Here is a 27,324-nt window from a genome sequence, read left to right as displayed (position 1 = left end):
GGGTTCAATCCCTGTATGGGGGCCACTTGTTTGAGGGTTGGACTAGATGATCTCCAGATCATCCCTTCCAACCTTACTAATTCTATGATACTCTATTCTATGACCCTTGAACTGTTATCACGCTAGTGTCACACCTATGAAAAAAATGTGCTCCTATCTCCTTTTCCAAATAGCCAGATAAACTTTAGTTTCCTATTGCTAGCTACGTAAGTTACAGAAATCTCTGAGGCCAGTGCCCCTTTTAATTTGAAGCATCAGATGWGATATATTTTGTCCTCATTTTTGTGTAGCTGCTGAGCATTCCTGGTACCTAATAAAGCTCACTTTGTCTTTGACRAAGTCAATAGTATTTGTTAAATCCCATTTTCTGAGAGACAGTTTGCTTTTGCTTATTCACTCACCTTGCCCATCCCCCAAATTTGCCCTAAACTCTATTGATTTTTTTGTTGGTTTGTTTTTCTTTGCTACATCTGCAGCTTCCAAACTTTTTGAGTTTTACTTCAGGATTTCATCCTTTTAATATTATTCTTCATAATCTCTTAGAACCTGTGTTTTCATATTAATACACTGTTGCTGCTGAAATAGTGTCCCACTTAYATATTATAGCACCTAACCCATTGCTTCCTTATCTGACTCTTTTGACTAACAATAGTATCAAGATCGCTACTTGTACTTTAATCTAGATCCATATAATTTCTGGAAAAAAATTCTAGTAATTTTTAAAAGTTAGCATATTTTTGCAAAGGAAAGTATTTTGAGAGGAGTTGAGACCACTGATAACTGCAAGAAGCCTGGCTTGTATAGTTGACTTGTTCTTCAGCCTGAGGCAAGCCACCTGAGCAATTCTGCACTATTTTCTATGTATGGTAGCATGTGTTAACTACATAATTACTCTTTTAYAGTGTTATCAGTTTTGAGGTTTTGTGTGTGAGATTGGCCCCTYTGATAGGCTGTTCTGCTTCATTGACTGTCTCTCTTAAAGACTGTCAGAATTTTTTTTTTCCTTAGCAAGGGCATGCAGAGAAGCTCTGCTCATTTATGCGGTATGCATGAGGCTGTATAAGGACAGTTCACTCCACTGAATTCCTCCCAGCCACTGGCTGAGATTGGAGCATTGCCTTTTCTCTTCACTTCTTTCAGCTTTTTCATTTTCTTGAGATTTACTGTGGGCATGGCTTTTGATTTGCTTGTGTACCGCTATCTTCTCAATTTCAATATTTGATGGAAATATGTTCTTATGAGGGACATTTTTCCAAGACCTATGGCCATGTTCAAGGTTTTTGCTACCTCTGCAAATCCCACAAACTGGAGAACCATACCATTTGTACTGGGGTCAAGTTGTGGGGCAGGGTGATGTGGAGGCAAATGCCTCATGGAAAGCATCTGATCCTGCTCTTTTTAGTGTCAGAAGGCTTCTACTGTAGACTTTAGAACTTTCTGGAGTGTTTTATTATTATTTAATGTAGACAGTACAGGGAATTCTGGATGTCCTTCATTAATTCTCCACTCTAGATGTATCCTTGCATACGTGCTGCTCCTACCTAGTATTGAGCAGCAACCTCTAGCATCTTGTAAGGCTCTTGCCAAAGTGACAGATCAGAATCAACTTGAAAGCACAGGTTCAGTTAACTTACTCCTTTCCATCATCCCTCATTTCAGCTGTTGCCTGTAGGTAATGTTTGGGATATATTTCTCTCCAACAGTATGAAAGGACAAATTTGGCAAGATAATGTACTATTCTGAATCGCTTTTTTGGTTCAGAGCATCCAACTATCCAGCACCTGTTGTATGGCATACCCAAAGATATCGTTCATCATCCTGCTTTTAATGCGGGTTTATTTTCCCCGAATCCTGGGAAAACTTTGGGAGACTGATTGCCTCCAGAACAATTTGGGAATGCCTCTTTAGGTGTGGTATAAACAGCWGTTCATGCTTTGCATGAAGACATGGTCTTACATGGATCCTCTTGACTCAAATCCTTGGCTCTCCCATAGAGACTTCTTTCCTTTGCATACCTCTGATTCAAAAGGAAAAATCTGTTTGACACTTGCATTTCTGAATCTGTGTTCATTCCTCAAAGGACTCCAGAGCTGTATTGTACTTCCCCAGAGTGCTCTACCTCTAACTTTCTTTTCACTCATACTTCCTTTCCTTCTGCTCCCCTCTGGTGTCAATTCACAGCTCTGTTGCTTTTTTCTCTGCAACATTTCAAGTGACAGAAATGCTCAAGGAACTAGGAGCACTGTTGCCTAAGTGCGGGACTCGGGGCTGAATTCCCAGCACTGCAATACTTGGGGGAGGTTGGTTGGTTGTTTTGTTTTTGTTTGTTTCCTTGCTTTTCTAAGAGGTACCCAAGTCTCAAGAGACTCCTCCTTTTTTTTTTTTCCTCACCCCAGCCAATTATTTGYATTAAGATCAGTAATTTCTGATAAGGGAGTACTACTGCTGCAGAATAGATTACAAGWATTAATAGCACCTGTGCTGCAGGCTGGTATGGCTTCAGATAGTCTGTTCACTGACCACCTCTTAACAAACCTGGTGGTTGGTGTCCCACAGGATGCTGAGTCGTCTTTGATAAATGCCAGATGCTGGGTTGATGAGTACAAACAAGAGAGGGCTCTTTGCAGCAAAGATGCTCACTCCAGACACTCCAAGGTCTCAGAGCTTGGGGTCTTGTATAAGACCTGGAAGTCCACTAGCCCTGCTTACGTAGGACTGCCCTCCATAGGAATGCCAAATGTTTCTGTGTACAGTTGTCTATGGAGTTCTTGCAAACTCTGTGCCTCACCTATGTGATAGATATGTAATATGAATACTTTTTATTGACACTTTCTTTTTAAAAAGAAGGTAAATAGAGTATTCTGTCAACATAAGGATGTTATACTCACCTATTAAATCTTGTTAATAATCTAGGTAGTGTTTTAGAAAGTTTTGATAACTTTACAAGAAAATGTCACATGTACAGAACACGTGTATGTTCATGTCTATACATGAAACTGCCTGGCATGTCTTTTGGCAGTATCTATTCTAGGCTAGCCCTACATTAGGGCACTCTTCCACATGAAGAGAGCCTTTTTTTAGATCACTTTGGGAATTAGATTAAATTGCAGTGAAGTGCTCTTAATATAGAATGTGTTCACCTCAGGAGTTAGTGTGAAATAGCTTGGTGTACTTGAAGTTTAARCCTTAGCCTATTTTGTGATAGTTTTCCTCTATGTATGAGTCCCAAGTGATCTTATTTRACACTCAGATTTGAGAGCATTTTGAATGAATGCTGTGGTATCATAATCTGCAGTTAGAGACTATCAAAGGATAGGATACAGAGTGGTTTTATGAAATATGAGTTRTTATGAAATATCACTGATGTTAAAGGCCTTAAAAATCAATCTGTAACTTAAGGTTTATTTTATTTATATTTATTTGTGAAAAAAAGTAATACCACTAACTCTTTGCTTTCTCCACTGAATACACTGGTACATGTTACTTTGAAATATGGCTGGGATTTCTTGACTGGAATGATGTCGGAAGGACTTGGAGGTGTTCACACAGAAGCGTTGAGGTTGGGAGGGACCTCTGGAGATCTTGTCCAACTCCCTTGCTCAAGCAGGGTCACCTAGAGTGTGTTGCCCAGGATTGTGTCCAGATGGCTTTTGAGTATCTCCAGGGAAGGAGACTCCACAACCTCTCCGGGCAACSKGTCTCAGTGCTCTGTCACCCTCACAGTAAAGAAGTTTTTCCTCATGTTCAGACAGAACATCCTGCATTTCAGTTTGTGCCTGTTGCCTCTTGTCCTATCGCTGGGCACCACTGAGAAGAGTCTGGCCCCATCCTCTTGGCACCYTCCCTTCAGATACTTACACATATTGTAAGATCCCCCCTCAGCCTTCTCCAGGCTGAAGAGTCCCAGCTCCCTCAGCCTTTCTGCATAGGAGARATGCTCCAGTCCCTTCATCATCTTAGTAGTCCTCTGCTGGACTACTACTTTTTGCTTTTTTCTTTCAGATGGCTAGAATAACAGWTGAGATGGTTAGAATGAGCATATGCACTGCTTTGTATTTGTCAGTAGTCTTCTGGTTGTAGATTTAATGGAAGAAAAATCCAACCTAAAGCTGAAGGGAGGAGGGGAAGAAGACAGCAATCCCGATTTATTCTGATGCCATAGCAAAGGAGAAAAAGAAGTTTCTCATCTTGGGAGTGGTTGTTTACCTATTTGAGGTGAAGTGAGCATAAGACTGAAAATGTATCTTAAAAGCCTTATAGTTGTTAAAAAGAGGATATTTATTTTCATTGCAAGGCAGCTTGTGAAAAAGTTACTTAATACCGTTTGCATAAAAATGTGTAATTCTTTTTCCAAGTTAGCGGTATTAATCAGACTTGATTGATTAATAACATTCATAACATTATCCCTGCTGTTTTYACAGGCATAGTCCTAATAAACGTCAGGTCTACTACTTTGTTAATTCACATCTTTTTAAAGTAYGTAAACTGTCAATTCTACACGTATGACTTGAAAGCCTGTTCATGCTGATGGTGGAGAAGTGCTGTTGTGACTTGTCACAGTTGCCCACTTTGAGCCGCAGAACCTCAGTGTTTGGATSTGGTTGGAAATAGGAGTTTACCTTTATTTCTAATGTCAAAAGTGGCCAGTAATGCTGCCATCTTGGTAATGACATCATGTAAAGCTGTGAATATATTTGAATTGTCAATGCTAGGAGTTACCAAAGAGACAGGTACTTAAAACAGGAAAGAATGGCTACTATAGACCATACTACTTTAAATGTGATGTGGTGGCCGAGATAAAAATCAGTGTAGGATTGAAAATTTTAAAAATCGAGAAATACTACCAAGGTTAAGTGTGTGTGTGTGTGTGTGTGCGCGCGCCTTTTTAAAGTTAGGCTTATTTTCTCTCTACATTAGTTTTGTCCACAAAAACAGTGTCCCGTAAGAAATTTACGTTTTGAAAGAGCGTGCGTTTCAAATTGTCTTTTAAAATAAACCCTATACAAAATATGTGGAGGGGAATAGAAATTAAGTGCAGGTATTTTGCGGGTGTGCCCTGGGAAAGCAGATTTTTAGGAGCTGAGGGAGGAAATTGGCCGTCAAGGCTGCCAGCCACTGCAGGGCTGTTTGTTCCTCTCCGCTGCTGGGTTGCAGTCGCGTATTGCTGCTGCTCCTCCAAGAGCTCCCACAGTAATTTGCCAGTTAGCCGGTGGTTAAAACATGCRCTCGCTGTGTACGGAGGGGTGAGGGATTTGCAGAAACAGCAGAAGGTGGCTGAGGAATATGCAGTGATTTCCTCTGGAACAATTTCCTTAAAACAGAATCAAAAAGTAATTATTTGAAAAGAGACAGTTACCACCACCACCCAAAAGAAAAAAAGAGTTTTGAGGAGGTTTCAGAGTTAGTGCCAGGGTATCACGATGTTCAGCAGCCCGTAATTTGAAGGACTTACCACCATCCCCCCATCTCTCCTCCCAATTCTGTTTGGGGATATCTTAGCTGCCTATTCTAATGCTGGGGTATGTGCAGATTATTTTTGCTAGCACTGTTTTTGTGCACCACATCACTATAACATATTCTGGAATGATTTTTGCAAAATGTAGCTTTCATAAAGGACATAATACATTCTGAACACGCTTTTGAAATTGCAGAGCAAAACAGTATTTTAGGGGAAATGTACAATAAATTCAGTGTGTTTTTCTTCTTAAAAATATTTATGGTGAGGTTCAAAGGAAGGCAACAACAAAAAATGGATACATATAGAGTAGCTTTTTGGAGCRTGTAAGATTTTGATAGCTTTTTAGACATCCTCAGTACAGGTTTCTAGACTTTGTGCCAATACCCTGTAATTTTAAGAAATATTTGCTCTGTAATTACTGAAGCAGAGGTGGAGAAATTCTTGAGAGCCARTGTATATTATATTTGCACTGCAGTATTGCTGTTTGGGGTTGGTGTCCCAGTGTGTGTAATACTTGCCGTAGTGCAGAGTTCAAACTGRAAAGGCCTAATAGCACTTCAGTTACGGCTCGCTAGTACGTACAAACCTGGGGCAAGAGGTTTTCTTCATCTGTAGATGAAAAGGGAACGTGAGGCAACCTGCACTGGACAACTGAATCTATGGACGCAGTCTTGTGGGTTATATATCCTGGGATTACAAAGCACTGAAAGTACAGAAAGGACTTTGTATTCAGTTTTCCTGGGATAAATACAACTAATTTTTACTACTGTTTTTTTTTCAGTTTTGCAGATCATATTTTTCTCTCTCTCACATTTGAGTTTTAAACAGTTAAAATTACAATGGCTTTTTTGCAGTTAACACTTTAAGAAATTGTTGATAGTGTTGGATGATTCATTTGCTTTTTCAAGTGGGAAACTTCTATTAGCAAATTTTTTATTTATTGTAAGAGAGGAAGTGGTTGGCACATTAAARCAGAGAAAAGGAATGAGGGTCCCAACTTCTTTTAGCATTGGGAATTGAATATCTGTTTTTCTTGATATCTTTTGAATCCCTCCCTTTGAGTTTCTCTAGGGCAGAAACTGGAAACTAGAGAATGTTTCTTTGCCAGGGAGTCAGGTGGGGCCCAGAGATGATTAAGGTTTAAAAGCAGCACTACATAAGTGTAAGGGCTTTTTCTTTGTTTTGGGGGAGGTAATGGGGAGGTTGCTTGATTTGTTTTTACTGTAATTATTTTAACAAATTAATACTGTTTTGCTTTTCACTACAGCAAGTCTCACATAAGAGCCATTTCTCCTGGAAGAGGAATCTCAGGAACACTCTCAGAGGACTAGTAGAAAATATGTAGGAAAAAGGATGATCAGAACAAGTTGCCAGGATGAAACAATATTCCCCTAAGAGTTTTAAAGGCACTCAAATATAAAATTACTGAGGTATTTGGTTGCCCTCAGCACCAAAGAAACGGAAGCTGTGTGAACTCCAGGAGTGACCATGGAAACTATAAAGCAGTAGATTTTTATGGCTAGCCACATCTGAAGCTTGTTGTGAACATTGTAGACGTATCTCAAAATGCAGAGTGATTTCACAATTAAAGCAAGCAATTATTTTCAGTGCTGGTACAGGCCAAATAACGAAGAGAGGGCAAAACAGAATTGTAAACAAAACTATGCCAGTAACAAACCATAAAACTGCACCTGGAAAATGACTTGTTCTTGATTCGATGTTACTGCTCAGGACAAAGGCACTGGAATTTTTTAGGTAGTTTGCTGCAAACTTCTGTTCAGCTTTAATTATTTAAAAATTAAATAATTTGTTAAAAATTATTTTGGAGAAGGAGAACAAAAGAGTCCATGAATATGTCACAATATAAGTCCCATTCCTGAGTGTGGTGCCATTTTGGTCCCCTGTTCCAAGATAAGCAGAAGAAGAGTGACAGGTTTGGGGTGGCTTCTGGAAGAGAGAGTAAAGAGTCTGGAGAAGGCCTATGAAGAAAGCAAACAGTGCATTGCGGAGCCTTCTGCCACGAGATCTTTTAGCAGACAAAAGCATAGTGATTTCAAAAGCTGATGGGATACGTCTGTAGGGRATAAAGCTTTAAATGCATTGTTTTGGATGCACTCGCTGGTTCTGGACATGCAAATTTCTGGGAATCTGATTGCTAGAGTTGAGGAAAACATTCACATAGGGTTGTTCTGWACCTCTGCTCTACCTATGCTCGTTCCTTGCCATCTGCGATAAGCCTTTCAGGAGCAGAGTACTGTGTCTGACAAACCTGAGTTTTAACRTAAGAGTTAAGAGTACCAGTGCTAGTACATCTGTAGTTGAAAATAAGTATGCACTAGAGGCTAGTCACTGTTGCTAAAGTATCTCTTTGGATGTGTCCACTGTATTGTTGAGGAGGGGATGCTTTTACTCAGATTTCCAGAAAAATTATAGATACTTACTTGCTATAACTAAACTAAACTTGCTGCTCATGAAAACAGAGCTGGGAAAACCTAATAGTGAGGCGAGTATGGCACAGAGAAGACCTTGGGGTTTTAACTTTGGTATCGTTGTGGAGTCGCGTTGCTCATTTTATTTTTAACTAAATGCTTATGTATGCCTGGCATGATGCACTTTAATTGCTRTCTCCTTTGTATTTTGGAGAGGAGGCTTTTTCTATGTTTTTTTCCTGTCAGAGCCTTCTGGCAGTAGGACTGGGATGATATCTTTGCTGTTCTGCCCCTTTTCAACTTACATATTTTCTGTCTTTCTTCCTTTTGAATAAGACTGGTTCCTTTCTTATCTGTTGCCCATAGGTTTCTTTCTAACTAGGAGCAGCTGCATGAAAAGGGTGACTCTTACCAGGTTTTGATCAGCAGCTGTAAAACCGAGTAGTCCTGCTAAATCCATTCTGTGTCTGTRTGGTGAAGCTTTGAGCAGTGGTAGTATGTCTCCACCTTTGAGAAGATCATATTGTGTTAATTAACACTTAGTTTGCATTTGGAAAGTATTTTTGCAACTATAAGCTGTTTGTGTATCTTTTAAACAAAGTTCTGCATTAGTTCACAACATCCAGGGTAAATTGTGGCGTTTTTATATATATATATATATATATATATATATATATGTATGTATGTATATTTTTAGATGTATATATTTTGGGGGGAAGGTTAACCTTTGAAAAAGGAGTGTTGTGGGTTTTTGTTTGATCTACAATGTGTCTCAAAATATTGAAATGCAGAACTTTTGGTTTTTTGTGAAATACATTTTTTGAGTTGTAAAATGTAGTTATAATTAACTTGAAAATAAATGACCTCAGTGCCAAATTATCATCTGTGGAATCTATGGAAATACAGTTACTTCTCTCTGGCATATTTCTTTGCTGCAACAGATGTCCAAGACTGTCCAGTGATGTAACTTTTGCCTGTTTACAATTAGCAGGACGTACTGCCTTACTTCTCTAACTTTTCTCCTCACTTCTGAATACTGAATGCCAAAAGAAATGGTCCCCTACACCTAGAAGTTGTGGACCATCACAACCGGATGCTGATCTTGACAAATATTAATGAATGTATTTTAAATCTGAGTGCAATTTTCTAATCTGTAACAGCTGGCTAAATCCCCCTGTGCAACATGTACTGTTTTGAAAGCCAACAGGTTTTTGATTCCAGTCTAAGTGTCCTAAAAGTGTGTTTGATCGAGGGGACTCCTTCCACTGAACTGCAGCTGTCCCTTGTCTCTGGCTTGAAACTGTAACTATTGACAAGTGCAGACTCAATTTATATAAAAACTTTTATACTTTATATAAAAACTGTTGGCAATTGTATAAGCCTGACACGTGTTGGTGTGGTGTTTATAATACCCTGGTCTATCTTTTGTCTTTTAAAGTGTGTGATCATTTCCTCTTAAATCTCAAAAGTAATATTCTGGTGCTTGCGTACACCTTCAGAAGCATGGCTTGTGGGCAAAGATCTACCCCAAGCTGTTACACAAGGCAGCTGACTCTTGGCCAAACGTGCTGCGCTCTCCTGCCTCTTCGGCTAGCTTTTGCTATGGCTAGGACAAGAGCAATAAAGTCTTGCATGAGGGGATTGGTAATCAGAGGTGATTTAAGTTGCATTCCTTTTACCTTTCCTATGGAAAACCAAACCATTGAAGTGAGTGATAACATTTCATCTTCTGTTAGTAATGAAAAATTGGRTATCAGTGGTGACCCTGCCATTTTCCTTTGAAGGGAATTCTTCTAAAGGACAATAATCAAGATGATATGGTTTTAAAGACAAAAATATCTAAAGTATCTGTCATCAATTTCACATTTGGCATGGATCAAATTTTTATTTATTCTACTGAAATAAAAAAAGAATTTGATAAGTGCTAAAAAAAAAATAAGAATTAACAAGAATTTTCTGTGACAATATAAAATATTCATTTTCCATTTCATTTTGTTCCCTTCTGTTCTCCCAGCAAATGGTCACAAACTGAATTCTGTTTCTTTAAGCAATTGAAAAATCTTGAATTGCCTTTATCTTCTTCTCTCTTACCACATCACTTTTTATGGAGGAAATACAACAAGAAAGAATTGAATAAGTAAAATAAAGCCTTATTACAGTATAGCCTCTTTCACAGGCAACATACCTAATTAATCAGAACAGATTTGTAATTAGAGATGTGTGTGTGTCTGCAAAAAGTTAATATAAAAAATTTAATATAAAAATTTCATTTATATTTGAAGGTGGTTTCTGAAAAATAAATAGAGAAATGTATAACCTCTTAGTTTTGTTTTAGTTAGCCTTTTTCTTAAAATAGTTCTCCCACTTCATATGGGTAAAAGTAAGCAATATTTGAATATTGTTGAAATGTAGAGATATACAATAATCTAACTATTTAGGTGAGACATCTTATGCCATCATTATCATGCCATCATTACTTAATCACATAGGTGAGCTATTACTTAATGCCATCACTGGACACACACGTGTTTCATGTGTCTTTAAAAAAGAAGAAAAAAAGAAAAGAAAGAAAGGACATTACATGCTAGCAGAACTTTAAAATTATAGCTTCTTCAAAACAATGGTGGGGAACAAAGCAATATCCACTGGTGACATTTAATCAACAACTTATTTATAGATATTTAACCTGTATTTTTAAGATGACATATGCATGATGTCCTGAAGTATGTGAGGTGATAGCAGTGGGTTTGCAATAGATTTTAACAAAGTCTTGCACTTCAGAGCTCTCCTATATAAGGCTGTAATGTGTTTTTCCAGTGTTTTTAACCCTGTTGCCTCAGGCACATACACATTCCGGTACTTTAATCTGACAAATTTTATAAAGATTTTAAAATACACATGGGCAATAGACACAGGATGTTCTCCTGTTCTTGCTTCTCTTATGAAAGCTGATTATTCAGTGTTCTGTTTCTACTGTGGAGTACAGAAAAGCGTGTCCCTTCTGTTTCATGAAGAACGGCCTGCTTACTCGCAGTCCATCAAATTCTGCTTATTTAAATTGCTGGGAAGAAGGCCGGAAAGACAAAATATTCTGTTTGCCAGTTTTAATTGCAAAATTGTTTAACTTGAGAAATAGCTCATTGTGTATGAATCTACTAAAATATTCATATATTCAGATATGCATGTTTTTTTTTTTTTTTTTTTTTTTTTTTTTTTTTTAAAAAAAAAAATTTTTTTTTTTTTTTTTTTTTTTTTTTTTTTTGTTTCCCTCTCAACAAAGTAGAGTCTATATTTCTTCATTCATTCCTGTTTTCCTTTAAAGACTATTATGCTCTATGTGATCTTGTCAATCAAATGCTTTATTTGGTTCCTTGTAGGTGTCATTCTTTTAGTATATTAACCTCATGTTGACTGAAAACACAAGGCCTTTGCTTTCTCTTTGCAATCTTGATGCTGTTAGATCATTTAAAGGATTTGGAAAAGGAAAAAGCAGAGCATTAGTATCTTGTACAATTGTAAAATTTTTAGAAACTTGCTGTAGTGCATTGATATTAGGAACATCAGATAAATCTTCCCCCCTTTACTAAAAATAAGTAAATAATGATTGGTCTGTTTTGATAGTTTAAAATTTGTTTTTTTAAATTATAAAATTAATTCACTGGATGCMTTTATCCCTTTAACTTTGGACTGTGCATACCATATATTTTTGCAATGTTTCAGTAACTTCCAGATGAATGAGTTTCATATTTATTGTGTGTTCTTAAAAATATGACTATCATGTTTTCAAACTAAATGGGGATTTTGAAACTGCTGAACTAATAAAATAAGTAACACACTGTTACTGTTTCAAATTATTACAGGTACCTCCCCCCTTATGGAATCATTAGCAGCCAATGGTACAACCAATATACAGACATCTGTAACGGGAGTGTCAGCCAGCAAGCGGAGATTTATTGATGATAGGAGAGATCAACCTTTTGACAAAAGGCTACGTTTCAGCGTGAGGCAAACGGAGAGCGCATACCGGTACAGAGACATTGTYGTCAGGAAACAGGATGGATTCACACACATTTTGCTGTCAACGAAATCATCTGAAAACAATTCACTAAATCCAGAGGTAAGAACCATTTGGAGTTTTGGGGGACGGATGCAGAAAGAATTCCAGACACCCGCATCAGTTACGCCTCTGGTTGAAGCACATGCATACACGAAACAAGACTTGAGTTGCAAAGTGTTCTAYGTTTGGTTGTATTTTGTTACTCTTTGACAACTTGATTTGTAGTATAATCCACTTTTAGTTATTAACTATGTATACTACATTATCTGAATATTTAGATGTACTATCTCTTATTATAAATGTGGTTATCTGTTAAGTGCAACTTGGAACAAACTTTAGCCTGAATTAAGGTTCTCCTGAACTGGTTGCATATGCCATCTGCTGTCCAAATTACAGAAATGCTGAATGAATGCTGTAGTTACAGATAACATCTAATAGATCCTTTTTTAATGATTTCATTATCTTAGCCTAATTACATTTTTGAGATGCAACAAAACATTTAATAGTATGTTACTTTACGCTTTTTATTTTTAAGATAATGAAGAAGTTAGCTTTTTAAGTATAACTGTTGAGTAGATTTTAAGAAAAAAATAGAGATGTCAAAGATTCTGATTTGTCGGGGGGAAAAAGAACAGTATGCTACTTTTTAATAATATAATTAAAAAGATTCTGATTAAATTTTGATGATTTTTCAGGTAATGAAGGAAGTCCAAAGTGCACTGAACACAGCAGCTGCAGATGACAGTAAACTTGTGCTGTTCAGTGCAGTTGGTAGCATTTTCTGCTGTGGTCTTGATTTTATTTATTTTATACGACGTTTAACAGATGATAGAAAAAAGGAAAGCACTAAGATGGCAGAAGCGATTAGGTATGTAAACTTGTCTTCAATCATCTGAGTGGGTGTTATTCGTTGTCTAGACYAGCTTGTTTTATCTTCTGATAAAAATAAACTATGCTCTTTCAAAAGCCTTTAATTCAGCAAGAGCTCAAACATTCACCTGTTGTGTGATACAGTATGTAGAACTTCTTTATATTCCCTTTCTACCTRGGTTGTCATTTCATGCATTGCTATTTATACTATTAGAATTTAACTATGAAAAGCTGTTATTATGATAATATTTCTGTAGTTGAAACCAGTTTTAAAAGACTCACATTTCTTTTCCTGAAACTCTCTATGGCTGTTTTACATACATAAAACCAAGATTTGCATCTTATATTTATGAGTAAACTATAAAGAARTTTCTTCATACGTACTCTATGAAGTAGTTTATCCATTTCAGCACTCTGGTTTTGAAGGCCTGAGATCCCAGAATAGCTTTTGTTTTCTTCCAGAATATCTATATTCCCTCAGAGACCTCAGTATTTCAATGACAGATTCTCTATGTTCTGTTGTTGTTATCAATATTTATGTCCCTGAAGAAGGACTTGTAACATTTAAAGCGTGCTTTCTTGTAGGCACAGTTGACTCATAGAATAACGACAGTTATTTTTTCAAAGGAAAACTCTGTCATCCATATAACGTTTGCTCATGCAGGGACTTCAGATGCTGGCAATGGACAGAGCTTTTAACGGTGAGGTTCTGCCATCGTAGTTTTTAACTCAGGCTCTTCCGAAAGCCTGAGTTACAACCCGCTGCTCAGTGTTAATAGAACGGATAAATGTAGAGGCAAATTAAAACTCCTACCAAATATYCCTCAAATATAGTAATGGTATTTTTCATATACATCCTCGAGATTGTCCTCTGTGGAATATTCAGACATGATTACAATTATTGTCCTGGGTCTCTGGGGGGGCTGTTTGTCTGACTGCTTGGACAGGATGGTTCCTATCGATTTTTTTTTTTTTGCATTCATTTCAATTAAATGTAAAGAGATAATGAGAAACATGGTAATCTTTAGTGATGTATGAAATACAGTAAAAATACCCTGTTTTGTAGAAATACAGATATTACTACCTCCAAATCACTCAATCTGATACATTTTTTAAATTTTCATTTAAAAAAATCCCAYATTCAGCATCTAATGCTGCAATGAAAAGTCACTTGTCAGAGTGTCTTGAAGACATTTGCTCTTTGAGAGGTGTGTAAGCATCCATACTTTACACAACGACCAACATATCTGGGTACTGGCATGAATTACTATTTTGCGTTGATAACAAGGATGAGAGTATACATTTGTAAATTAATAGCATAGCACCAATAGCATTATGACCAACAAAAAGGAGGAGATGAGGGGGAGAAGCTTAAAGGTCTGAGGTATTTGAGGACGGAGACCAACTTTATATGGCCTGTTCACAACTTAAAACAAGCAGACTTGTTCGTTAGGAGAGAGCTCTCGCTGAAATCCAGAATTGTTYCTTAAGCAAACTCATTAATTCTTTGCTTATTGGCTCTTCACTTACACCGATGTCGTATGGAAACCTAGAGCAAAGATGAAGCAGGGCTGTAAAGACAGTTGTTTGCCCTGTGGTCAGGTACGGCTGGAGCCTCACCTGAGAGGGGCTGCRAGGCGCATGCTTGTACCACGCGCAGCACCGTGCACCAGCGCTGTAGCAGATGGTGCTCCAGCAGGGGCGTTGAGCCTGTGCCTGCCTGGGGGCTGTGCTGTGTCCGGGTGGGAGAAATAGTCCGTTACCAAAATCATTTTGCTGTGGAGATGAGTTATTACTGAGTTCTCAAGGGCTGGTATATTTTACTTGTACAAAGCATAGTAAATGCATGTTTTTGTTTCTCTTCAGGAATTTTGTGAATACTTTTATTCAGTTCAAGAAGCCCATCATTGTAGCAGTAAATGGTCCAGCTATTGGACTCGGAGCRTCTATATTGCCTCTATGTGACGTGGTCTGGGCTAACGAGAAGGCTTGGTTTCAGACACCATACACTACTTTTGGACAAAGTCCAGACGGATGCTCATCGCTCACGTTCCCTCGGATAATGGGCCTGGCTTCTGTAAGTAGCYTGTGGGGGAGGGAATGACAGCACCTCAATGCAGTTGTGCTAATTTATATAGAGCAACTTCAATTTTTTTTTTTATGTTTGCTCTGTTGTTTTTTTTTTTTGCTCTCTCATGAAAAGCTTTTCACGAGAAAATTGTATTTATAGCTTCTCTGCTCCATGCCTTTATGACGAGTCTTCACCTGAGTGCACAAAAGGGAAAGCAAGCAGGGGGCCTGAACAGCACCCCCCCTTCGCGGGCGCAGTGCCAGAAAGGAAAGGGGTATAACTGGACACACGTTCCCTGCTGTTCCCTCACAGGGATCAGCCACGAGTGTCGTGCAGTTGGCATGTCTCAGAGCGCAGCGGAGAACGGGCTGGTCTGCGCTCGGTTATCTTTTCACAGCAGAGTACTGTACCATCAGCGATTAGCAGTCTCATGCTGATGTGCAAAACAGGTGATGCAGATTTCATGCAGCACAAGCAGTTTTGTCARACTTTCCCTACCTTGTAGGACTATGCTGATGTTTAACATTAGTGTGTCGTGCAGGAAATAGTCCAATCTTTCTTCCTTTGTGAAGGAAGTCAGGCTTTCTAGTTTTGCGCTCTGGATTTACAGTGTTGCTGGATCGAAAAAATGGTAACACTTTGTGTTACTGCTGAAACTACCTGCATGTTATATTTAGTTTCTCTTTTTTTGCTTCCCAATTAGATGAAAGAATCAAATAAAACCATAAGCTATTTAGAAGTCACTTAGCTATATTATTTTCATGTTGCTTAAAATTTTTGTGCTGCATTCTCTGAAAATTTAGACCTACATCCCATTCCAGTTTGAAAATGAATGGTAACAGTATGAAACAAATGCCTGCATCTAAAAGTGTTTTTCCTAAATTACTATTTACTGTAAAAGCCATTTTTTCCATATAGATATTTATTGATTAAAAAATAGAAATGTAAATATATTAGATATAGCAAAAGCACCTAAACCTTTTGACTAACTGTGTGATGTCTGATTTAGTTATTAGAAGAAAACAGAAAAGGTAAATGAAATAGATTAATAAAGTTATAGAACTGTCTTTAATATCTTAGCATGTTTCAAACTACTGATTGTTCCTTTCCCTTTTTATTTGGCCATCCATCCATCCATCCATTTATCCATCCATGCCCATTCTTTAGAGACTTGTGGTTGTTATTTTTATTTATTTATTTATTTTAGAAATTGTTTTTTTATACAAGAAGCTCTTCCCTAGTATACTTTCATGTGCTTTGTGAATGCTCTAATTTTTATAATTTAGAGAAGATACAGTTACTATCTGTGAAAGCTTCCAGTGATCACAATTCCACAATACTCAGTAGCTTTTTAAGTGCAAAAGGAAGGATGGGGGGCAGTGAAGTCAAAGCCAATTTTCTCCTACCATCCTTGACCCTTGATACTGTAGCAATGTCAGTGCTGTGATGAGCACTGGCCCAAAATTGGATTGATTAATCAGTGAATTTCATTAAATATATTCAGAATATGAAAATTTTGAAAAGGAGCCTGCTTTCTATCCATTAAAAGGGAGAGAGAAGTCAGCAGAAAGATGATGGCAAGAGTGAGATTCCAAAACAAAACATTCCAAAACAAAAACAAATTAAATACGTCTTAGAAAAAGAATTGGGKATCTTTGTATCCATCACAAAAACTGCCACAAATATATTAATTCAGAGATATTAGTCCCACCTTTAACWCTTTTTAACCAGATTCAGTGCCTTCTTTCTCTGATCAACAGCTAAGTGAAAATCATCTAGCTCAAGATTATTGGAAATACYTTCCCTGTGAGGTCAATCTTGACTGTTGAGCAGGTCTGTCATGAAGATGTTTTTCACAGAACATGTGTTTGATGCAGAATTCATTAGCACAGGAAATTTGAAGCCAAGACCTTAGGGTTTAAAATTGCTTCTATATTAGGAATATCAAGGATTCTAGAGGAATTCGGAAACTTTGCTCTTGAGTTTTTAAAACAATCTTTGATAGAGTAAGGTGAAGTCTGTTTTGGGGGATATGTTTTTCTGTGTCTGTCTGCCGTGCCATTCTCCGTCTGGTTTGTCGAGAAGCTGGTTCTGGCCATAGAGCACAGGATCCATGTGATCAGGTCTCACACACTGGGTTTCTGTGTCAGTCTCTGGCACGCTTAGCAGTATTTCTTACGCTTTTCTATCAGCCGTGAGGGATTCACGTTTCCTAGTGTCTACAGGCCATGTCGCAGCCTGGGTCTCGGGCTCTCTGGAGACCAGCTGCCTCTCACAAGCCAGCTCGGAGCACAGGGCAGAGCTGAGGTGCTGCACTGCAGCTGGGGCTTGGGCGAGGGGCCCCGCGCGAGCCACCAACTGCTCGCTCCGGAAGAAGGGAACTGGGAGACCACAGCATGTTGCAGGGAAGTATGGCAACTCCGCAGTGGAAAGAGGAAGGCAGGCAGAGTAGAAAATGAGAGTTAATAAAGAGTGAAATATTTTTGTCATCTTAGTTTTTTTTATATCRTATTTCTTGGTGAGTAGCCAACAAGTATGATGATTTTTCACAGCAGATACAAGACATGATTGAATGATTAAAATTTCTTAGTAGTGGGGCTCCAGCATGTATTGTAATAGATCAAAAGTGAAATGCCAGAGAGCAACATTTGCCTTCAAAACCCTTTCAGCTGAGGACACTAATGAGAGCACTCATTTCATGTGACGTTTGATGCTAACAGGGTGTGACGGCTTGACAGAATTAAGATGACCTGCACCATTATTATTTGTTGTTTTTCATGTTCAAAAAAAACTTAGTAGTATTTACTGAGTTTGGGGAGAAAAAGATTGTGAAAGTTCTCTGGCATACATTTTTTTTCCTCATCACAAAAGATACATGTGAAGAATGTGTAAGAATTTACCAGCTGACTYTACATTTCTGAAATTCCTAACTCCCAGTAGATTGACTTGACATTTTGGTCTTTGATGTAAGTGCAAAGTATCTTCTAAAATGACTCTGAAAGACATTGTATATATCTCCTTAGGAAAATGATTCCTATTTTGAGCAAAACTTGTATATCATTGACTATGGCTGCAGTTTCAAGTTAGTATCATTCACATATAGTCTAGAAAATCAGAAAGCATAATTACAATAGTCGATGAACCTTGTATATTCAATTTTACTGGAACCTTTCACAGAAGGTAGAACTAAAAGGATATAATTTATACCTTTAGTTTGACCCTTTTTTTAACTAATCAGTGTGAATCACAACTTTCCATATTAACTTGTGAGAGATCTGCGTATGGTATCTTTCATGGAAAAGATCGTAAGAAACATCACTTTCTATGTGCCTAGCACACTGGAGTCAGCAAACTGTCTGTAGAACCCAGACTTTACACTTCATCACAAGTAATAGACCTCTGAGTTTTAAATTTCTTCATCTTTAAAAAAGGGCAGTACTAATAACATTAAAGTAATTAGATCATTTGAAATCCTTAACTAAAAGTTGCTATCGTAATTACCAAGAATTATTCAGCATTTTGTCCTAAGAAATGCTATACTTGTTGGGTTTGGGTTCTTTCTATTTTATTTTATTTTTTTTCTAACAACAGCCTCATTTCCCATAGTTTAAGAGTCCAGTGATGACTTTGTCATATTTTTGAGGTAAATTAGTCCTTCAGAGACAGTAGAAATGATATTTTGAGGTTGGTAATTACTCTGAATTTTTATCTTCAGTGGCTGTTTCTGTGCAGATGTCAGTGTGAACAAAAAGCTTATCTGTATAAGAAATTTCACTAAAGGTGAAATTAAAGCATGAGCATCCATGACTTACTTTAGGATGAGGTTTTAACACGGAAACTGCTAACCAGTGAAGTGTGTGATAATTACAACTCAAAAATTTCAAAACGAGATCTCTTACTGCATAGAATGTGTTATTCTATTCTATATATTTTTAAATTGATGCTTTCAAGCTATGTGTAAGATCTTGTTTTAAATAGTGATTTTTTTAAATAAGAACAACACTACATTAGCTTTTGAAAGAATTTCAGTTGAATATTGAACTTCTGAATAAAGTAGAAGTGTTTCTTTTCTACAGAATTGATCACAAATTGGAATATATCCCCTTCACTTCAGTGATTTTGGAGATCCAGCTCTTAAGACTGTCCAGCTTTGTCAAATGTTGTATTGTAAATGAAATACCACATTGCTGAAGAGGTTTGAGCAGTGTTGAAAATTAACCATGTACATTTAGGGTTCAAAAAAATTCTAGTAGTAAGAAGTATTTTAGCTGCAGAATATTTAAGTAAAGCAATAATAAATATTTAACTGTGCTTTCCTTCCAAGGTGGCAGTTCCCAAGCGGTCACCTGCCAAAACTAGATTACTTTTGTAATTTAAAAATAATGTAGACTTTTAGGAAAGATTAACTGCAATTAATATTCTTGTTATTATGAAGGGCAACTTGATGTTTTTGTTACACTTTTACAGATTTGTCAGGCGTTGTCGCCTGTTACCACATTTACTTCAAGTTAATCAAATCAGCAACTTCAAGAAAACTAGAGCTGATGAATGCTGTTCATGAATAGGAAATGACAATATTTTCACATTTCATGTTTAATTGTAGAACCTGTGTGTTTTTAGTACTGAAGTAGTGTAGTTTATAACACAGAACAGTTCCTCTGAAGGCAAAGTCTTTTTTTTTTTWAAAAAAAAATAAAATAAAAATAACTAAATGTTGGAAGAGCCATAATAAAACTATGTCTCACATAGTGCAGGCATTTTCCTTATTTGTTTTGAACATTTTTCCTTTAATGAGTTTTGCCTCATTACATTTCATACCAGAAGTAACTTTTTATCCCTTCAGGCCAATGAAATGTTGTTCAGTGGAAGGAAGTTGACTGCGCAAGAAGCTTGTGCCAAAGGACTCGTATCWCAAGTGTTTTGGCCTGGAACATTCACACAGGAAGTAATGGTTCGAATTAAGGAACTTGTCACATGTAATTCAGTTGTAAGTTTCACTTATTTTCTTACAGTATACTTTGATAATTAGATTAATAAAAATCTAATTATTTTTGTACTACATCATTATACTCTTTTTCTTAGACAGTTTTCATGGAACAAGGGCTACAAATTTCTGTTACGCTGCCTTTTCAAACATATATATATGTGTGCATATATATATATGTGTATGTGTGTGTGTATATATATATATATATATATATATATTTTAGTGTCTGATCTCCTCTCTATCACATACCACAACACTTTGCATTTAATTATGTTAAAAAAATGGGATTTACCAAATTTTTTACTGAAGTATACATGATGTAAATAGTGGCCCTAAGAACTACACAGAATCACAGAAATGATGTCTCGAGTATTAACTTTTTGTGCTAATGAGATTTATTTAAATTACTTTACCAAAAAAACTGTCACTAAAATTAATCAAAATACAGAAGGTATCCAGTTTTAATTGGAGAGAGAGGAATGGATGCCACTATCTATAAAATAATAATGTTAGCAAAACTATATGGGGCTAAGGTCAGTATGAAGAGAAATAGCGAGATAAATGGAAACTTTTTGCAGTTTTTCAACCAGCTTCACTTAGTCTGCTACTAAATCATTCTGGTTTAGGGACAGGAAATCTTTTTACTTGCATCTAATCATATCTTCACATTTAATAATCACTTCTTCAAGTTTCTTCAAGTATCACATGGTAGAAAATTGTAATTATAGCAAATGTAGCAAAAATGCAATCCTTGACATTAGGTTGAAATTACAGTTTACTAATGCATAGTTCAAGAAATTGGTCTTTCATAGTTGGTGCATCACTGGCAGTGGCTAAACCTATCAAAATTTGATGTTTTCTTAAGGGAAGAGATGGTCAGTTTCAGTACAAAATCAACTGTTCCTTTCATTAGAAATTTTGGATTTTGAATGAGATTAACAGTCTTTCAAATGAAAAAGCAAACTTGAGGTCTTTCAGTATATTTTAAATGCTGGTCTTTCTTTCTTTCTTTAAGCAAGCCTCAAGCTCTTCCAGGTTATTAGATCAGTCCTGGATAACAGTGATTTGATTAGATTTCACTAAACTAGAGTTTCTCTTGAGTATCACTTTAAAACCTATATAATGTTTGTGTGTATACATATACTTATAAATGCCATATCTGGGATTTTGAATATGTCCAGATTTTTACACTTTTGCAAATTGAATTGATATAGGATAAAGGAAATCCTGTATGAGTCTATAAAAAAGCTTTTGAGGACACAGTATGTCCATTAATTATATGCTTAAATTTACTATCAACTTCATGACTTACTTACCAAAAACAAATCAGTAAGTGTGCATGTCTTGTGTAATACTGAACAACTCTCATTTTTTTGTTCTAGGTACTTGAAGAATCCAAAGCTTTAGTACGTAATATCATGAAGGTGGACTTGGAACAAGCAAATGAAAAGGAGTGTGAAGTTTTGAAGAAAATCTGGGGCTCTGCACAAGGGATGGACTCAATGTTAAAATACCTGCAGAAGAAAATTGATGAGTTCTGATGAGATGCCCATTGACACTGGAATTGTATCTCTTGGACATCAGGGCAAACARATTATGCCCATTAGAAAACACACCCCTTGCTCAGCTTGGGAACAGGAGTGGACCTCCCCACCTTTTATTGTCAAGGGGTTGAAAAGTACTGTATCATTTAAATTTGAACAAACCTCCCTTCTCCCTGATATATATATATATATATATATGTGTGTGTGTGTGTGTGTATAGATATATATATGTGTGTGTGTGTGTATATACATATATATATATATACACACACATATATACATACACATGCACACACGCACGTGTGTGTACATATAATGTATATACACACACAAAATATCTTTTTATATATATATAAAAAGTAATATGTGTGTGAGAGTGTGTATGTAGACACACACACACAAGCTAAAAGATGATAGAGTGCACTACGAAACATCTCTGTTAAGGCTCTAGTTTGTTATCTATGGCTAGTACTGTATCAAATAGAGAATGGATTAAAAAGTGAATGGTGTTGCATTATTTTCTGTGTGGCAGGGAAGTCTGGAATAATGCTTTTTTTTGTTTGTTTGTTTTTCCTTCATTAGAATACAAAATTGAAACGGGTATTAGCCAGCCCTTACTTTCACTGCCCAACAAGTCAGTTAAGATACACAGCATTGTCTCAGAAGAAGGTTGAAATACCTCAAATAATGGAACATTCTAAATTTTTCTTTTTTTTTTTTTTTTTTTTTTTGTAGAATGAAACCCCAGAATGATTAAAAAAAAATCATAGATATCCCAAAAAAGAGAGTGTGCTCAGGATTAATGCTAAGAAAACACTCTGTCCTTTTTTGGGGGGAGGTATAAAGGGGTGGGAGGAAGGGGGCAGGAATATATTTAATTCTTACCCAGATAGCATGAAGAAACCACTGTCTCTTGGGGAGAGGGAATAAGGGAAAGTGGGAGGGGAACTGAGTCAAGGGGGAAGAAACAAAAAAAGAGCTTGTTTTGCAGTATTAGTGAATCACTGAATATCTTATGTATGAATATCCTAAGTTAAAAGTTAGTTTTAGTGGGTTTTTAAATAGTCTCTCTGGGTTTGACTTTTTTTTAATAACTACATAAGTGCTTCTGTTGCTGGGTGAGAATACTACTTTATATACAGTTTGGTTTTTGTTTTTGGTTTTTTTTTTTTCTTTTTTCCTATTTGCTGGTTTAATTGATGTATTACACCAAAAATGCATTTTATGTTCATAAAATTTTAGGTTCACTTAGAATATATTATTTAATAAGTTAAAATTCTTTTGGCACACTATAAAGTACAAAAACTCCTTTTAAAAAAAAAAACTACCTTATATTAGATGTTTAATGTTCTTTGTCTATGCTTTTTTATTATTTTAAATATACACTATATCCAGTATGGTGTAAAAGAGTGCCCTGTGTAAATAGACCTATTTTGCATTCCTTTCAGGAGTGGTTATTGATTCCTGACTGCAGATATCTATTATTATTTGGGTATCTGTGCTTGCAATCTTATTGAATGTATTATGAAGAATGAAAAAGAAATCAAACCTTATTTTTGTACAGTTTTGAAGTTTTTACTTGGAACTGACCCACCTCCCCTTCCCAGTGGAGAGCTGTACAGTGTGTAAATCTGCCTTTACCTTGGATTGGTACAGTATTTTTGCATCTGTGGGACCTACTTTTTTGTTCTAGTAGTTTGAACTATATATAAACTGTACAATCTGTAAAGTTTTTATAGAATAAATATTCAGCTGTGAAAACTGGTTAAATAAAACTAATATTTCTTAACACATTTTAAATGTGCTTCTCATACAGTTGTCTCTTTCAAAGGCATTTCAGTTCTTAGGTAAAAAAGTTACCTAAATTTGCAAATTAAAGATGACAAAAGATCATGCTAATGCTTTATTCTGTTAAACTTCTTCAGGCTTATAGCAATTTCCTTCAATGAAAAGTTGAAAATTAATTTATTGCTGTAAATTATATAGATTTTTTTCTCTTAAGGCAGATGGAGGAAGTAGGGGTACAGGAAGCCACTTAAGTACTCTKAATTATTTTGTTTACAATTATAAAATAACATTTAGTAAATGTTTATTATAATCTCCTCAAAATAGGCCGTTTTCCCAGGAATTCTGTTGTATACAACAAAATGGAAATTCGTATTAGAATCTGATCAAATTGAAAGGGAGAAGGAAAGAGACCTTACCCTTTACCTTTAGACCTCTTGGAGTTTCACTCAAGTTTGTATTAGTATCCCTTTTCTGGCACATGTAAGAGCCATGTCAGCATAAATTGCAGCTCTAGGATGCTTTATGCTGTCGTTAAGTATGAAACAATTTCACTGTAACAGAGGATCTGAGCTTGCGATTTTTAGAAGAATTAGATCTATTCAAGGTGAAGGCAATTCAATGGAAAAATAATACCACTTGCTTCATTTTTTGTTTTTATTATCAGTCTATTATGCTGCCTACAATTTGCATATKAGGATGTAAATAAGTCGGTGACCTATGTACATTCCTGTCTTTTGAATGAAAAAGTCCTTAGTTCAGGCCAGTTCATTTACACTGCCTGTGTCACAGCTGCACACTGTGCAATCTCCTTACCTTTATATTACAAGTAGTAGCTGACTTTAYCCTTAAAAAATTCTATTCTCATTCATAAATAATGTACACATTATCTATATATTGAACTACAGAGTCACTGTTTCTTTAGAAAAATACTTTCTAATTTTCTTCAGGATAGGTCAAGAAATAGTCTAAATATGCATGATAGAGTTAGTCAGTCATATGCAAAACTTACTTACCCATGCTGGTTCTGAAGACGATTTTCACTTAGACTCAGACGTGTTTGGTGGAGCCAGTAGACATTAGTTATTTGTGTAGCCATTTATACTAAAGAAGTCATATACGGAGTAGTTAAACTGCTACTAAAAAGGATTTTTTTTTTTCTTTCTTTCTCTGGCTCTAAAATATATATGTGGGAGTAACATGAACTGCAAACCTAATCCAACAGGAGAGGCATATCCAGCAAGGTAGGCACCAGGTATGGAATTAAGATACAGTGGGTGTATTTTTCATTCATCTCCAGTCAGAATTAGTGCTCTGTTGACCCACAACAGCTACCTACAGTAGTTACAGATATGTCAGTGTTTTATATTCTTGCAGGACGTAATTCTATTAAGAATTATTACAGCCACCTGTATTGCTGAAAAGAGTTTGCAAGTTTCCTAACACTCTGGGCAACTAAATTGCTGGCATTTGCAAGGAACCATAGCAAGGTGAAAATTTTCCATCAAATAGTATCTAATAGGTAACACAGAACTTTTTACTATCTATCCTGGGAAAATAAATCTAGAAATTATCTCAAACAACTGAGAAGTCTATATTATCTAAATGGAACTTCTTTGTTAAGCCTAGTTTAGTCTTTGCAAAATTATAACAGCGCAAAGACAATAAAATGAAAGATTTTTCTTCTTCTAGCAATCAATCAATCAGACATAAGCAATCATAAAGAGTGACCTGAGACATTTTTAAATCACTGGTTTCAAGGTTTTTCTCTGCAGGAGACAGAGGTCTTTCTTTTTGTCTACTGTGTTTCATTTCTGATGCTCGTGTTCTACATAAATTTACAGTATTGCATACCTACTGTAAATCACCCTGAAGCATCAGCTTTAGCCTCTGATGGTTGATTACAACTGCAGCCACAAAAAGTTGACTGGGACCAAACAGTGTGAGGAGACTGTTTAAGCCAGTGTTACCAGTGAGGAAGCTCACTTGGAATCACAGCCGCGCAGGAACAGCTTTGGATGTTTGCGATGGCTTTTCTTCTCTTATTCCAGGACTGATGTGTGAACAGCTTGTTCATGGAGCATTTTAGAACATGAGCGTCGTTTGACCCAGGTGCAAAGTAAAAACATAAAAATAGAGCCAGTATCTGCCTGAATGCCAGAGAGCATTTTTCATAMCGCTTTTTTTTCAAGGAAGAGTATTTCCTCACTTTTTTCATCCATCAGATGTGATGACATAAATTACCACTACCAAATGGGTGTCAAGCTTCTAGTCAATGTTTAGTGGAACAGGGAAAGACGATATTAAAAGATAAATTTGAAATGGCTTCAGCCTGTTCAGTCTTGACCCCTGAATCTCCCGGGAAGACCGTCAGCTATCATCTTGTTTGCATCACTACAGATCTGGTCACTACAAAATCTGCTAAATAATTACTAACAGAACATAAGGCACACTACACACCAATCGTTGGGAGTAGATGTGTTCAGTACTGGRGCCGAAATGTAAAGCGGCCCAAGAGCCTTGATAATACGGTGTCAGAATTGCTTTCTGACATTCTAGATGTCAAGAGACATCCAGACTTCGATTAGCAACTTCTGAAGTTTTAATATTTTTTTACTGTTAATACTGAATTCTAACTATGTAACGTTACACTTGTAAGTTACATAATTTACCCAAAGGGTGGATATAACAGGACTGCAAAAATCTAACCTAGAGAATGAGCTAGCAAGCAAACATTTATGGTTGAATTCAYATGATGATAAAGAATGGTTTGATGTGCAAAGATTTTTGAAGTGAGGMGATGATACTGGAGTTCTTTTGGGCCTCCCCATCCTTCCTACACAGGGAAAAAATAAAAATTTAAACAAGGAGAACTGAAAACTACCAAGACACAGCCCATAAGTAGTTGCAGGAGCTGCAGGAGGAAATAAAGGGTTGGCAGTTAACTCTCTCTTAAGGCCTCATTTGTCTCAAGGGAAAGGGAGATGCACTGAACAACAAGAACATGAGATGGACATACACCTGTTTAATACATCAGTGTGGAGCATATTACCAGTACTTCTGCCTAAGTTTACATAAGCTATGAGAAAAAGTACTTGCTTTCATTTTCTGACCACCTAACCATCACTMACCAAAAGATCTCCGTAGCTAGGGCTGCAGTATTAGAAGGCTCTGCAACACGATATGTTTTAACCCTTGAGAACCCAAAGCCTTTTACTGGATGGTACCAATCACCCAGACCAAAGAGCCGCTCCGCGTGAGTGTTAGCTAACACAGGCATCATCCTTTATCCTGTCTAGTAAAAAGCATAAAGAAAAGGTCTTATTATTTGTTCCTTCTAGGATAATCAGGACTTGCTTTTTATAGAACCTGAAACATTGCTTCGATCTCAGAAGCACCTTTTTTTTTTTTTTTTTTTTTCCCCCCTTCTCCAAGAGCTGCCTTAATCAACCAAGGTGAAGAGCAATCCAGCAAGCTGGCAGGCTTACTGAAATGTAACTACATGGGCTAATCAACAAGCCAATATATAGCACGAGTCTGTAAGCCCAATTTAACACATCGTTACTATGTCCTTTGGATATAACATAGCAAATATACACTACAGGACAACTGCAGGGTGAGAAGCCAATTCTTAATGCTGTAACAAAACAGTATTTCCTAGATACTGTTTTCCAAGACTCATTCGTTATACCCCTCGACTTCAATCTCCAACAAAATGTTCTGATTACTAAACAAAACCTAGAACATAAGTAATCTTCAAAGTCCTACTTGGCTTCTCTCCCCTCCTATTAATTAAATTTTCACAAAATTCACCATACCATCTGTCTTAGTGGGGGGCAGGGGGGATGCACGCACACTGAGCCCACCTTCAAAGCGACCCCCACTAATGTGTTAAGCCAACTGGCTACTGCCAGTAGCAACCTTTGTGAAAAGCACATGCTGCTACTCATACATTTAATGTTTTTAAAATTCACTGAGCTTGTCAGTTTGGACTGGGATCATTAGACAAACACCATTATTAAACTAACAAACAAACAGTGATAACTGGGACACATATGTCTACAAAACTAATGCCTGAGTTATATGATGTAAACATGACAAAATAAATAACATGGCAATTTCT

General features: G+C 36.6%; 1 protein-coding gene across 1 annotated transcript in view; it reads left to right on the top strand.

The window, feature by feature from the left end:
• CDYL (chromodomain Y like) overlaps nucleotides 1–21,666 on the top strand; it is a 69,983-nt gene extending 48,317 nt beyond the window's left edge. The window contains exons 4-8 of the mRNA XM_085321663.1: nucleotides 11,748–12,004; nucleotides 12,640–12,812; nucleotides 14,681–14,891; nucleotides 19,729–19,872; nucleotides 21,255–21,666. Of these exons, the coding sequence (XP_085177789.1) occupies nucleotides 11,748–12,004; nucleotides 12,640–12,812; nucleotides 14,681–14,891; nucleotides 19,729–19,872; nucleotides 21,255–21,413 (944 nt within the window). The 3' untranslated portion in view covers nucleotides 21,414–21,666. The remainder of the gene's footprint in view (nucleotides 1–11,747; nucleotides 12,005–12,639; nucleotides 12,813–14,680; nucleotides 14,892–19,728; nucleotides 19,873–21,254) is intronic.
• Nucleotides 21,667–27,324: the final 5,658 nt, after the last annotated feature.

The sequence above is a fragment of the Rhea americana genome, unplaced genomic scaffold, assembly GCF_003343005.1.
Source record: "Rhea americana isolate MKP2758 unplaced genomic scaffold, rheAme1 scaffold_70, whole genome shotgun sequence".
NCBI classification, from domain to species: domain Eukaryota; kingdom Metazoa; phylum Chordata; class Aves; order Rheiformes; family Rheidae; genus Rhea; species Rhea americana.
The sequence above is the reverse complement of the archived record's forward strand: the minus strand, read 5'-3'. Positions and strand labels throughout refer to the sequence as shown.